Genomic DNA, 14,431 nt, shown 5'->3' on the forward strand with positions numbered 1-14,431 from the left:
GCTGTTAATACAGCTGTCAGAGAGCTTTTTGTGTGTAAGACGGTATACATTCATTTCATTTCTCGGAAGTGTTTCTTTGAGGACAGCAATGTCAAGTAAAGGACTCGGTGTGGTTATCCCAGATTGCAACAGCAGGATACTGAGTAAGAATTCGTTTTTGGAGACATTAAAAGTCTTCAATCTGTTTTGCAGACTCTGGGATGAATCCAGGAAGTGGGCTCCCATTTTATCTGTCGCTGTCTTTACACATGCACAGGTGCAGCATGTGAATTGCACAGCTGATGGAAAAAAACAATAAAAGGTCATTGCAGTCTCGGTGTTCTAGGCCAATTTTAATTGAAAGACTTTGAGTTTCACCAGAACAATGGCACGAGTAAAATCTCCAGCGTCACTTTGTGGGTTTTTTCTTTTTTTATAAACAGCTTCGACGTAAGCACTGAAGCTGATATCCACATAGTAACACACTGTTCCTGTACTTTTGTTGGGCAGAAAACTGAATAGTTACCTAACAGGAGCTGAAAATTGAGATGTAGTAAATGCTCTAAGAAGAGACTAAATGTACCCTGTGGATTAATCCTCAGTCTGGACGGCCTTCTATTGTTCACTAGCAGCTCTCTGCTCTCCCAGTTTCGTGCATTTTGCAAGTCCTATTTTAGGCATGCATCCATTAATGATTCCAAAACAGGCTTTAAATGAGTAAATGGTTTTAGTACCATGAACACATCGCATTATGTACATCTGGCAACAACATTAAGAGGCTCTTAAGGAAAAAAACAAAAACAGTCCTTCTTCATAAGGGCGACATAAAGAAACAGGAACCCTCATTTGTTAGATAGGGCTCAAAGGTGTGCGACAGTTACACAATAAAATCAACTGGAGTGGTCCGTTCTCTTGCAATGATTGACAGTCACCGAAATAAAGCACACATTTTTGAACACACACAAAAAGTAATAAAAATCATAAATAACAAAATGACAGACTGTACACTCAATTAAAACACACAAATAATCCCTGTCACACACATTTCATAGTAGTGGTAGTATCTATTGAGTGATGCAGTTTTCTTTGTTTGACCTCGCTAAAAAGAGTCAGTGTAATCGTGTCGTAATCAGAATCAGTTCTTCTACTTTTAAACAACAGCAAATGGCATGAGTGACCAAAGAAAGACACATCCGGGTGATACAATAAAAGAAACGCTGAAGTTGGTGTTTGCCACTGACCCGCAGAGTGTGTGTTCGTGTTCAAGGTTTAAAAACGGCGCTGGAGATGAACTGTGTTCTCCTCTCCACGCCTGGCGATGTAACCGAGGCAAGTCCCTGCGTAAGGGCCGTGTGCACGTAGTGTAGGAAATGGGCGATGGGATGGACAGATTCTTCACCTAGTTCCTCTCGCTCTGTGTGCAGTGCTGAAACTGGGCAAAGCTAAGGAACACCTGCTCCAGTGATATCTGACTCACGCAGTAGTCTTCAATGTGGTATTTCTCTTTGGCTGCCTCCAAAGTGCCAAACACCTAGATGGGAGTTGAGAAAGAGAGGACATGGAAAAGTGAAGATCACATTTAATACCTTTAATTTGCACACAGTTAAGCAGACAAAAAAAAAGAAATCTACTTTTTCATGCACATCCAAATACCGGTTAGCTTTTATATATACATTTTTTTGTTTTTCAGTATTTTCCAAGGCATTTTGTGCACCATGTATCACAGCAAGTTTGTATGTTAAAGTTATGATATGAATACAGACTTTAAAATTAAAACACGGCAATCAAGACGTGGAAAATGTCAAGTTGAAACCTTGATCAAGTTACAAGAGGACTAGAAAAAACTGACTTAAACAATGTAGTTACTATTTTGTCCAATAGAGGGAGATATAACACAGCACAAGTGCAGGGACTTATTTTTTTATTTGTGAGCGATCTACTTCAAAGTTGACTCACAGATGACTAAAAACAATAATTTAAAAAAAAAAAAAAAGGACAAAAATAAATATAATTTCCATCATTTGTGCATTCATCTTTTTTTCACTTATCCAGGGATAGGTCAGGGGTAAACGTAAGAAAATAGAACATAATACGATCAATTAAAGTATAGACAAACAGATGCTGGGTAAAAGATCAAAAGTAACTGTACCTGTGCCCAGGTTAGTGTTTTGTCAGTCAAATGGTAATGCACCATTCCCTGGTGTTCATCCTTGAGCTGACTTCCTGTTGTGGAAGAAAACTGACAGTTACATTTGCTTTGTTATTCTTTTACTTTGAAAATAATAGCTTAATCTGATGAGCTTATCGTCCCACTTGAGTGTTTCAGTAAACTGTAAATGTGCCGCTTGTGTGTTGTTTACCCTTTTGGAATATTTCGGTTTGACCGCATTGGTCAAATACAGACTCATTAAAAGGATTTAAAAGGCTTCACCACGAAGAAAAGGAACTTCATTGTATAGTTTATTAAGAGTAAGGTCTTTGGATATTATGGCGTCTGTCTTTTGAGAAAGAGTAGCATACATTTTTGTTATTGGATATAGTCATAACACCACCAAGTGGCAGCAAACAGCCACAACAGGTAGAATTTCCTCAACATGCAATGCCATGCTTGAAGCTTAAGATATATATAATTATTTATGATCTTGGTATTTTCAATCCCTGAGAACTTACTTCTAGTAACTCACATTTTTTATGAGAAGTATTTATAGTTAGATTTAGAAATATTGAAACAACTCTTCTATCACGAGGCTCTGACCTGGGAAGGTGCTTTCAATGAAGTCTTTAAATAGCAGCAGGTCGCTGTGCTCCAGTTCAGCTTCTACATGGACTTTAGCCAGCAGCGTGTAGCCACTGCCAAACTTGCTCTTTAGATGTTGGGGACTCCCGAGGCACTTGAACTGACCGTTGACCATCACTGCCAGCCTGGTGCACAGGGCCTCACACTCCTCCATACTGATGAACGAACATATCGGTGGGAAAGTTAGGTAGGTGTAAGCTTAACTAGATGGAGCAAATCAGCTGCTATCTACCATATTCTTTAGCATGTACCTATGAGAAGTGATGATTATAGCCTTGCCAGACTCCCGTGTGCGTGTAACAGCGTCCCACAGCAGCCTCCTGGCAACGGGGTCCATCCCAGTCGAAGGTTCATCGAGGAAGATGACAGGAGGCCCACCAATCAGAGCCATTCCTGCGCTCAGCTTCCGCTTATTACCGCCGCTGCATATGTGCATTACGCCACATTATTAGAAAAACTTTTTCAAGCATTCTTCAGGATAACATGTGTATCCTCCCTCCACCAAAGAGCTACCTACCTGTAGCTGCGGACCAGTTTATCAGCATGAGGCTCCAACAGCAGCGAGCGCAGGACATTCTCCACGCAGCCAGACACGTACTTCTCTGGGATTCCTCTGAGCCGGGCGTACATACTCAGAGTTTCTCTTCCTGTCATGTGGTCCAATACTGCATCAAACTGAGGACAGTACCCTATGCGCTGCTGCACCTGTTATACAGAGATAAATCTTCTTTTTAAATATTTGTGTGTGTTGAAAGCAGTGTAGTTCGCCACTCTAGACTTTGTGGATTCTCCCATCTCCCTCCCTCTTACCTTCTTAATGTCTCTCCGGATGCTGTATCCATCAATGAAGGCATCTCCAGACGTGACGCTCTCATCGCCTGTCAACATCTTGAAAGTCGTGGTCTTTCCTGCTCCATTGAAGCCCAGCAGGCCGAAACACTCCCCTTTTCCTACAGCGAGAGACAGCCTGTCCACAGCCAGGAGACTCTCCCCGCTGCTGTACACCTGTGAAGAGGAGATAACAGTTTTACATGTATTTCAAAATTGGGACACTCAGTCCAAGTATTTAAAAAATAAGTCAAGACCTTTGCAAATAAGCAAAATACAGCTAAGCCACTTACTTTGCTGAGCTCCTGCAGAATGAGGGGGCTACCAACCATAGACTCTACTATCGGCTGGCACTCCAGAACCCGCTTCCTCTCATCGGCAACATCTCGGTCCTCTGGGAGCAGTGCTGTTGCCATGGGTACCTAAAAAACACACCAAAAAATGACATGATATCCACCTGATATTAAAAGGGATCAGATAATTGCATTTCTATGCACACAGTTTCTATGTGAAATAGCTTTCTATGTGCCATTTTGGATAAGACAAGTCCGTTTTAGGTCAGTTACACTGCAGAAACATGTTTCAACTGATTCCCTTAAAAAGAGCATATAGGGTCTTAGGATTTGGTAAGTAGCTATTTTAGGAAACATTGTGCAGCTGTCTTTGCAGTGTGCATCGCTGACATGAGTGGGTCTGTGGGAAACACAACAAAACAATCATTTTAGAGCTGGACCTTCAGAATAACATGCCCATTAATAAAATACTGGCATTATAAGAGAGATGGACAATGGACACCTCGCCATGGTTTAATCTGACCTTTAGCTGAGTGACCTAAAAACAATCTGAAACTGAGCATTTAAAGCAGTCTGAAGCTATAGATGATCAGTATGAGCAAAAACCCATAGTGGCCATAATTAATATATGCATTTATCATTGTAGCAGCGTAAATATGGCAATTTGAGCACAGTCAGTGCTTTCTTACAACAAGCTTCATTCACGTGGCTTTGTCTATGCGTAGGCCCTTTCAATATCTGGCCCAAGGATTCTTTTTCAGGTAGGTTGGAGGAGCCATGTATCAAACTACCAAACTTCTAATTAGTAAAGGTCACGCTCTCTCTTCTGAGCCTCAGCTGCACCCAATACTAATAATATTATCTCCATGGACCACCACAATAGCCATGCATAGTGTCACAGTGCACCCTTGAGAAATTCCGCATGCGCACCACTTCACAAATTCAAACGTAAGCACTAAATATTAAAAATAGAATGTTTTCTGCGATCATTAGTCATAACCCTGACCCGTATACTCAAACATGACATCTTTCAAAAGCCTTTTGTGTCCGACCAGCCTGACACCAGAGTTTACAGCCTTCCACTGCAAAGAAAGATCAGTTAATCTTCAACACGAGAAAAGAGAAAATGACCGAGATTGTGACTGTTTCACAAATGAAATAAATCTTTTTTCTTACAATCACCTAATCACTTTTACTTCTAGTTTTAGCTCTGAGGTGTTTTCTTAAATTAGCAACACAAATGATAATTTCATATGCAATTTTTCAATGTCAAATAATCCCTAAAGTCCAACTGTTCAGCTTTGCATGGATTTTACAGCTCCAAATATTATGTCCTTGTGAGGATGAATGCAGAGGTGGTAATCCATTTTAGAACTACCAAGTGCCTCAAGGGTATCTATTCTGGTGAAGCAGATTAATATACTAATCAATATTTAATTCCTCCAAGACTCAAAACTGTTCCCTTGGAAAAAATAAAAAACACAATTCAAACTGACCGCATTTCAAATGCAACATAATATAGACCACACTAGTAGCAGAAATGTTTGCAAATTAACCATGAAGAAATATTTTAGTCTTTTTAAGCACCCTCTTAATTCATCTACCTTTTTGCTCCTCCTGAACAGTGAGGTGAAAAGTCTCCAGAGAGTGTGGATGCACTGCAGCTCGATGACAAACAGCAGAATGATGAAGACCACACCCTGCACGGAGAAGGCCACGAGAAATCGTCCCACCCCAGGCTCTGACATTGAGAAGTAGTTTCGCTGGTATGTGATGTCTACAAACAGAGAATCACCAGGTTACCTCTGCACTTCACAAGTAAACTTCTGTACTCGCGGCACAAATAAAATAACTTTTAAGAATAAAAATCAAGCGATTAATCTTTTAGGCAGTACTTACTATATTGCTTGCAGATTAATTCAGTCATAAAACTGGAGGTGCAAAACGAGATATATTCATAGTTCTGGTAGAACTGGCTGAAGGACATTCCCAGGCAGTAGTTTGGGAAGATCAGGAACACCTTATCCAGCAAGTGTGACATGTGCTGCAACTCCAACTCTAGACAGGAAATATTATAATAAAAATATATTTAACGGGATGGATTTATTTTTTAAGCATTCTTCATCTTTTTTCCCCACGAGGACCTAAACGAGTGTGTAGAGATCCAGGGTTCTCATCACAAGTACGTCTCACAAACCCACTCCTTTTCACAAAGTTAATCCAGTTTACCAGTAGGAGGTAATAAAACATGATTCTTCACTGACTTCCCACACATACTTATACTGTCTATTGTATTCAGTGAAGGACAGAGCCAAGCCAGAAGCACTGCTGCTGGGAGATGAGCCCTAATGCCAAAAAGAAGGACTAAGTGATTTTTTAAATACATGAAGTTGGCACATTACATACTGCTGGTCTGAGTTTATTAAAAATATTGAGTTTGTTAATGGAAAAAATATTGAGCCGTAAAAGCTCTGGTCACTTTAATAGGTACACCTTGCTAGCAGCCAACACTGTGGTCATAAATTGATGGACATGGTCACCAACAGTCCTCAGGCAGGCTGTGGTGTTTAAATGATGCTCAGTTGATGCTAAGTGGAGCAATAAAATATCCTCCACTTCATTACATCACCAGCAGCCTGAACCGTTGATACAAGGCTGGAAGGATCCATCCTTTCATGTTTACTCTGAATTTTAAACCCAACACACTGAAGGTTATAGCAGAAAATGGGACTCATCAGGCCAGGCAATGTTTTTCTAATCTGCTATTGTCTAATTTTGGTGAGCCCGTGTGAACTACACCCTGACTTTCCTCTTCATAACAGTGGCACCAGATGTGGTCTTCTGCTGATGTAGCAGTCTGTCTGTCACCAACATCAATGCCACATTCAGTCACTTAAATCACCTTTCGTCCCTGTTATGATACTTGTTTTTAACTTTAGCAGGTCGCCTTGAATATGTGTCTGAATGTCTAAATGAACTGAGTTGCTGCCATGTGATTGGCTAATTTAAAATTTGCTCATTTGTAAACAAGTGTACCTAAAAAACAACTAGCAGTATGAAAAAGAGGGGCTGTCGTATTTTGACTGGTGACCATCCATAACCGCTCTCACCTGGGATCGTCAAGATGGTGACAGCCAGAAAGGTAGCAGTGCCTGAGATCATGTTGAAGATGGTGAGGCGCGTATATGCAGTAGCAGCAGTGGAGAAGAGGAAGCTGAGCAGGTACATAAGAGGCACCACAGCCCAGCCGTACAGCAGAAGTAACAACAACACATCTATAAGGTGGTTGTCCTCTAGAAAAGCACTGATTCCAAAAGCCTGGAACACCACCTGAAAGAAATATACACATATATGCATACAACAGATTCACAAAACCCTATATTGAAACCAATCAATCTGCCTTATTATCCTGTCTGAGTATTGCAGTAGTAACAGATGTCATACTGACCAGCATGAGGAGACAAGGCAGCAGGAAGTTGACCAGGTCCCAAAGCAGGGCTGAAAACCAGAAGTTTGCCAGGTAGACGCCGCTGACCTGCTGCACATGCTTGGACTTGATGGAGGACTCTGTTACAAGCAGCAGGGCAAAAGTGCTGGACAGGGAGGCCATCCCATACATCAGGTTGATAGCAATGGCAAACCCTGTCTTACTCCTACATAAAATGGAATGAAAGAGTGCGATGATTACACCACAAGATGGAAAAGAGGTGGGAAAAGGTTGCAGACAGGGCGTCTTTCTATGTCCCAAGTCTTACTGCTATAACATAACTTGAATACAATTTAAATGCCTGATTTATATTTCAGAAACCAGAAATCTTAACCCTGTTAAGACTGGTGTGGTGGTGTGTTGGTCTCTACCAACACTTTAGGGATGATACCCAGCAGCAAAATGTTCCACTGTCTGTGTTTGCCTCATTTGCTGTAGGTGGACAAGCAGTGGAGAGATCATTTTTTCTAAGTCCACAGTGAAAAAAACACCCAAGGTTTTCAGCTACACATGGGTTTAGTCACCCTAAAAGAAAGGAAGCAAATCTGCTTCATGTAACAATGATGTGTCACTTTGGCTCACCCTCATCACTGCAGGGTTATTTTCCAAACAGTAAAGGGTATTAATGAGCTCGACTAGAGAAAAAACACAGCAACACTTTGAATGTTTGAGCCTCGTGACAGTGAAATTAAAAATATTGTAGAGCAACCATCCTGCAACATCAAACACGAGAAAACTGAAGCTGGAGAGGAGAGATGTTAGTTACTTCATACTGGGAAGTGCTGTGAATTGGTTTCAGCTGTTTACTCACTCACACCTTCTTTGCGTGAAAGGAAAGAGCTTCATTTGAACAGGAGTACACATGTGCTGATTGTTTTTTTTGTTGTTGTTTTTAGAAAAATCTAAAATTCTGATTCAAGGAAAGCCCTAGGTGTACGCATCACATACAAAAATGACTAAATTGAGAAAATCTAACTTCTATCTGTTTAATTTCTGTGATTTTTAAGTTGCTTGGAACTGTGCTCTTAAACTAACTTCTATTAATTAGTCTGAATGTTTGAAGTTTTTGAGACTGAGCAAATACTAGGCTCAGTCTCAACTGATCCAGCATAGAATTGAAAATTTTTAATTAAAAAAATCAAATTAAAATACTATGAACAACAAGGTTCATCTCATGCACCAACATCCAGAGCAGAGGAAACATTAAACTGGCTCAACTGAAAAACCAGCCAACACTACGTCCTAATTCAGAGCCAGCTAACGGCTCAGTTCCACAAGTCAAAATAGGAAAACAACCTCCTTGCATCTCCAAAAAAAGAAGAAAAATGGTGGCTGCGTGGTGATTATATAGTTTTTTTGTTTTTCACATTTTGTGATCGATTGCAAATTGTGGCGACTAAATGGTTGCCTTTAGCTGTTCACTCGTGATTGTACAGGTCGCCTGTGGCAGGAGGCAAAATTACTGCAGTCTGACTTGGACTGACTGCGTTCACTCTCAGGGAGATTGTCGAAGTGTTGCGAATAATCGTTCTAAATCTGCAAACAGATTGCCAGCGTGTTGCCATCTTTGTCAATAAGCACAACTCGAGGGGACTCGACTCATTAGACTTGCTGAAGCACAACTATAATAGTTAAATGGGAATTCCTGTCTATGTATACAGCAACAGATATGTGATATTCAACAATTTATGACAGTTAATTGCTGTATTAATAGAAACAGAGTGCATGTAATGACCAAATCAAACACTGATGGAAGACTGACTTCAGATATCGTCAAAAGTTGAACTTTTTTTATCTTAATCTGCAGTTGAAAAAAAAATGTGAAAAATCGCAATATGTGTTATTGTGATGCTTCGGATTAACAAAATATTAGAAATCACAATAATATTGAATCCTAAAGGAAGTATTGTGATAATATCGCATCATGGGATATCTGCTGATTCCCACTGCTAGCAAATACTACCCCATCCTTTCTCTACTCACTCTGAGAGCTGGTTCTGAGCACTCTCAGACAGGTTGCGTGGCATGGGATAATTGCCTGCCTGGATGGAAGCATTCGGCCCTGCTAGAAGTTTGAACAGGGCATTGTCCACCATCATGAGTGCTGTGGCAGGTGTGTGGTAGCCCTCGTTGTTAAAGTAGGCTGTAGCTTCTGCAAAGTGGTTGCTGCTACCTCGAAAAACAGCGCCCACCACGCAGTGCTCGTTAAAGCTGCCTCCTTCTTCGTCCGCCTGAGTTAGGATGTAATCGTTGAAGTCTACAGGGAGAACGAAGGCTTACGATCAGTAAATACCAAAAGTGAGCAGCAACACCAAGCATTTGTCCTCCTCGTTACGCTTACCAGTAGCATTGGTAAGTTCGCCAAGCTGGGCAGAGAGCTGGGAACCGTATACGCTTGCCCAGGCAGAAGCCAGGGGTCCTGCCCCAGACTGCAGAGAAACGGGAACCCTGGTGGGACCATAGCGACTGAGTCCCAGACTCAGTTTCGGAGCATCATTATGACTGGGAAGGGTGCGTGCCACAAATAAAGCCACAACAGTGAAGACAAGAGGGACCAGGAACTGAGCCACCATCACCTTCCAGTTTCTCCAGCTGTACAGCGCCCTCTTTAGGAACATGGCATAGAACTGCTGCAGGTGTAGTCTGACCTGTTACAGGAGAAAATGGGAGCTTCAATCAACAGAGCAAATTCGCTAAAAAGACGCTGAGCATCGCTTTTATTCCTCTGTCTTACCCCGGTGTTCAGCTTAATGTTGGAGCAGTCTTCTGAGATGAGTGTGCCGCTGTCTGTGAAGTCAGTGACATCAGTCAAGCCGCTGATGCTGCTGGCATCATCCATGGTCCAGTCATGAGAGCGTCTCTCATGTTGGTACTGCAGGGCTGGCAGCTGGATCGCCTGGATATCCAAACTAGAGTCCACCAGCTTTCCAACTCTGGAAACACAAATAAATCTCATTTTATCCACTGAAAAAAAAACAAAGAAAAAACAAAACAAAACACCATTGGTTTTATAGCTGACACAAAAAATAAAAATAAAATTTAGATAGTTTAGATAGTTTAACATTAAATATCAACTGTTTATGATAGAAACATGTATGAGGAGAGAAGAATCTATTCAATCTGTAACATTTTAATTCATTTCAGCACAGTGCGGTGAAGACAGCAGGGAAAAAATATTTCTGGGCCTATTTATAATTCAATAATCAATGAGAGGCTCACAGAGTGCCTTTGTGAGCGTGCAGTTTAGTTTTATATTCTTAATATGCCACTTATCTGTGAAATGTACTTTCACAAGTAAGAAAAAAAAAGAAAAAACACAGAAGTTACATTTTAAAGCTTTTCAACTCAACACCAACTCAATAACAAATTAGCAACAAAATCTCAGGAAAACACTATTAAAAGGTGATTTATTTGTTGTGAATAATTATAGTTTGATAATAATTAATTGGCAGCATTGTGTAATGGAGTTATTACACTCGGCTGTAAAATATGAATGAACGAAAGAAGCTAAACGACCAAACGCTCCAACAGCAGCTTTTCTTTGGTGCAACGTGTCAATGGCCAGAACACGCTGCTGGATTCTCAGTATGAATCATAAATAATGAGGCCTGAACAGCAGCAAATACAAATGTTAAACTCGTGCCAGCTGAAGTAGCACAGCGTAAGCCTTCCGCAGTGGATGCGGTCTTGTGATCGTTGCCACAGATACGCATATTAAATCCAAGGGGAAGAAAAAAATAACTGAATAAGGCGGCTGGGACTGCAGTGGATCAGGAAGAGTTGAGTTTGCAAGCAAATTTTTTTATATTTTATTTCTATCAAAGGTGGCGTCTAAAGTTCCACAAATTCCAAAAACGATTTTCAGTAAAGCGTAAAAGATTCAGGCACTGAACACCCTATACCTACGACTAGAAGCAACTATAACCTTTTCTATCACGTCCATACTGTTTTATATACTAGAAGACATTTAGTCTTACACTACTGCTTGTGAATGTAACACTATCTTACGTTACGTAAAAGAAGGAGGAAAGGTCTGCACACCGTTTGGCTCCAAGTGATACCTGACTGATGACGACACTATATAGAGAAATATCATTGTCACGCTTCGATCCATAGTGTCCTTTAACCCATTTTTGCAACAGCATACCCTGTTTTAGATTACATTGGAAGCTGATGACAGGGAAGGAGCAGTGTGTTGTGGAAGGAGGTTCTGATAGCATTCATTTTTTCTGTGCAGGCTCAACTCCTACTGTTGAAAACGTCCGGAAGAAAACCACTTCCTTCTCCAAAATTCACTGAATCTTCATAGACTTTAGAGCAAACATTTGATAGCAAACATAATGTCCCCCATGTGATCAGAGTCAGTTGAACTTAATTAAACCTACTACTTAAGTACGCTCTGAACCAGTTTTATCCCCATCTTCACTAAAATTCTCCCCAGAAAATATTTTATTGCCTTTGTGATCCGTCATTTTAAAGCTTTTAATTTTACAAAAATGGTATTTTTACAGATCAGAGACTAATTTTCTGTGATACCCGAGAGAAAAATGACTTTAAGGGAGAGAAAAACTGTCACTTGTCCTATATTTCCTACCTGAGGAAAACCTCTTCCATAGTAGTTACTGAAGCGCCATAGCTGGCGATGCCCAGCTCCTCTCTGTTCATCTCCAGCTCAGCAAACAGCAATTCAAACCTGATAGAAAGCAACAAAGAGTTTGATTATAAAATTAAAAAAACAAAACAAAACACAGAGCCAAAATTGCTGCTACCTTTATTTAATATAATCATGTCACCAGTAGTCAAGTGAAAATGAGTTACATTTTTAATGAAAAGCTGGCTTGAGTTATTAAATACATTCACTGATTCAATTTGTGGTATTGTATAATCTGTTGACCCATTTCTAACAGTTCAAAGTAATATTTCCATGCTTTTCCCTCACTCCATTTTTTCTTTGTTCTTTTCCTTCCCCATACATACATAATCGTCTGCAATAAAAAGACATGTGAGAGCAGAACAATTTCCTAAATAACTACATTTTATTGCGCATAATGTGTTAAAATACTACAGTTTATTACATCTTTTATTATATGACTATTTTATTATTCAGTTGCTGTTTTTCTTTGTATACTTGAATGAAATAACTCCAATGTCCCTGTATGTCTAACCCCGAGTCTTTCAGTTTTTTCAGTCTAATAGTAGTTGTTCATTTCACCCGGTGTGACTTCTAGCCTGTTGTCTTTCTTACAAAGAGGTCAGTCCGCACGCTGTGTTTTTGTGCGTATGATCAATGCTCACCTGCTGGTGCTTTCTTTGGGAAGAATATAAGAGAGCTCAGCTCCAGCGCTGCTCTCCAGAGTGGCATTGGGAACATACATGTGAACAAGGCGGGTGATCTCGGACACGTTACAAAGAGCATCCTTGACGATCACCATGTGGTATCCAGCACCTGGTTAAAAATATTACATAAGACATTTACAGAATCAGTCCCAAGAATAGTTAAACTGCATGTGAGTTGGTCCACGTGCAGTATTTCTGTTGAAACAAAACAGCAAAATTTCAATGCATGCTTTTGTAATACCACCGCTAGTCTAGGAAAGAAAAACTGCCTTTCAAGAATCCATCTGAGAGTACAGTATGCTTTCACTAACCATATTTATTCTTGAGAAAGAGTGGTGAGCCGCAGCACTGCAGCTCTCCTCCTGCCATGATGGCAATTCGATCACCGAGCAGGTCAGCCTCGTCCATAAAGTGTGTGGTGAGCAGGATGGTGCGGCCGCGTTTCTCCCCTTGCAGAAGGTCCCAGGTGCCACGTCGTGCTGATGGATCCATACCTGATGTGGGCTCATCTAACATGACAACCTGCAGATGGGCAGAAAGGAAAAGAAGGTTTGCAGTAGTCCGCCCATACTTACACATTTTACTCAAATGACTCTAATGTTCTTTGGTTGTTGTTGTTTTTTTAATTCCAGACCTTGGAGTCTCCAATGAGAGCAATCCCAATAGAAAGTTTTCTCTTCATGCCACCAGAGAGGGTCTTGGAACGAGCATGTCGCTTATCCTCGAGGTTTAAGATACGGATTATCCGGTCCACCTCATCTGGAATCTTGTCTTTGGAGTAGCCTTTCAGCTGGATATAAAGTAGACAACAAATGGATCAGGTTGTCATCTGTTTTTTCTGCAGCTAATTTACGTTAATACAAACTGAGAGGCTGGGAGACAGCAGGAAAGTGCAGAAAATGGAGAAGTTCACTTGCTACTCAACTCATACAAAGTTTTTGTGTGAGGAAAAAGACAAAAAAAAAAAAAAAGGTAATAAAAGTACAATAAAAACATGCTTTGTGCTGCTTTTAATGTTTTTAATAAACAAAACCAATTAAACTCACTTTAATGGAATCAGTGTGAACACCTCGTACTATAATGTGTATAACAGCAAGTGGAAACATTAAGCTATAGTGGATGTGTAGTACATAGAGATGTATTTTTACATAAAAGTGCATAAGTGTGTAAATACCTGTGCATAGAACAGCAGGTGCTCTTGTACTGTAAGGTTATCAAACAATACATCGTGCTGGGGACAAAGTCCCAGGCTGCGTCGGATCAGAGCCATGTCCTGACAGATGTCGTAACCACTGATATAAGCCCTGCCGCTGGTGGGAGGAAACAGGCCTGAAACATGAAGGAAGGTAGTTAAATTTTTTATTTAGGGGGCATGTTTAATGTGTGTGCGTGTATTTATTGCTTGTTTACATGTGCATTTAGGCGTCTAACCTGTTAGCATAGACAATGTTGTGGTCTTCCCAGCACCATTGTGTCCTAGCAGGACTGTGATCTGTCCTTCGAACATGTTCACTGTAAGGTCTCGTACGGCCTGACGTGTCTTGTTGCCCACTTTGAATTCCTGTTAAAACGCGTGACATGAGCAGAAATGGAATGCATGAAGCGTAACCTTTTTGTCCATTTACCTTTTAGTAGTAACACTGAGTACTATGGTGGAGTTATTAGTGGCCTTTCTTTTCCACTGGGGCATCTGCAGCGTACGCTAAAGTG

The 14,431-nt window shown here is 40.6% G+C and overlaps 1 protein-coding gene across 2 annotated transcripts in view; it reads right to left on the reverse strand.

Annotated features, from left to right (window-relative positions):
- Positions 1-957: 957 nt before the first annotated feature.
- abca3b (ATP-binding cassette, sub-family A (ABC1), member 3b) overlaps positions 958-14,431 on the reverse strand; it is a 34,945-nt gene continuing 21,471 nt past the window's right edge. For both annotated transcript variants that reach the window (XM_026164936.1, XM_026164937.1), the window contains exons 12-31: positions 14,153-14,282; positions 13,896-14,050; positions 13,356-13,511; positions 13,033-13,243; positions 12,680-12,830; positions 11,979-12,077; positions 10,119-10,317; positions 9,726-10,032; positions 9,368-9,641; positions 7,346-7,550; positions 7,008-7,227; positions 5,797-5,955; positions 5,502-5,674; positions 3,898-4,026; positions 3,587-3,781; positions 3,294-3,481; positions 3,028-3,198; positions 2,735-2,931; positions 2,129-2,202; positions 958-1,510 (exon numbers count right to left, since the gene is read on the reverse strand). In XM_026164936.1, the coding sequence (XP_026020721.1) occupies positions 1,379-1,510; positions 2,129-2,202; positions 2,735-2,931; positions 3,028-3,198; positions 3,294-3,481; positions 3,587-3,781; positions 3,898-4,026; positions 5,502-5,674; positions 5,797-5,955; positions 7,008-7,227; positions 7,346-7,550; positions 9,368-9,641; positions 9,726-10,032; positions 10,119-10,317; positions 11,979-12,077; positions 12,680-12,830; positions 13,033-13,243; positions 13,356-13,511; positions 13,896-14,050; positions 14,153-14,282 (3,525 nt within the window). In that variant the 3' untranslated portion in view covers positions 958-1,378. The remainder of the gene's footprint in view (positions 1,511-2,128; positions 2,203-2,734; positions 2,932-3,027; positions 3,199-3,293; positions 3,482-3,586; positions 3,782-3,897; positions 4,027-5,501; positions 5,675-5,796; positions 5,956-7,007; positions 7,228-7,345; positions 7,551-9,367; positions 9,642-9,725; positions 10,033-10,118; positions 10,318-11,978; positions 12,078-12,679; positions 12,831-13,032; positions 13,244-13,355; positions 13,512-13,895; positions 14,051-14,152; positions 14,283-14,431) is intronic.

The sequence above is a fragment of the Astatotilapia calliptera genome, chromosome 4, assembly GCF_900246225.1.
Source record: "Astatotilapia calliptera chromosome 4, fAstCal1.2, whole genome shotgun sequence".
Lineage (NCBI taxonomy): Eukaryota > Metazoa > Chordata > Actinopteri > Cichliformes > Cichlidae > Astatotilapia > Astatotilapia calliptera.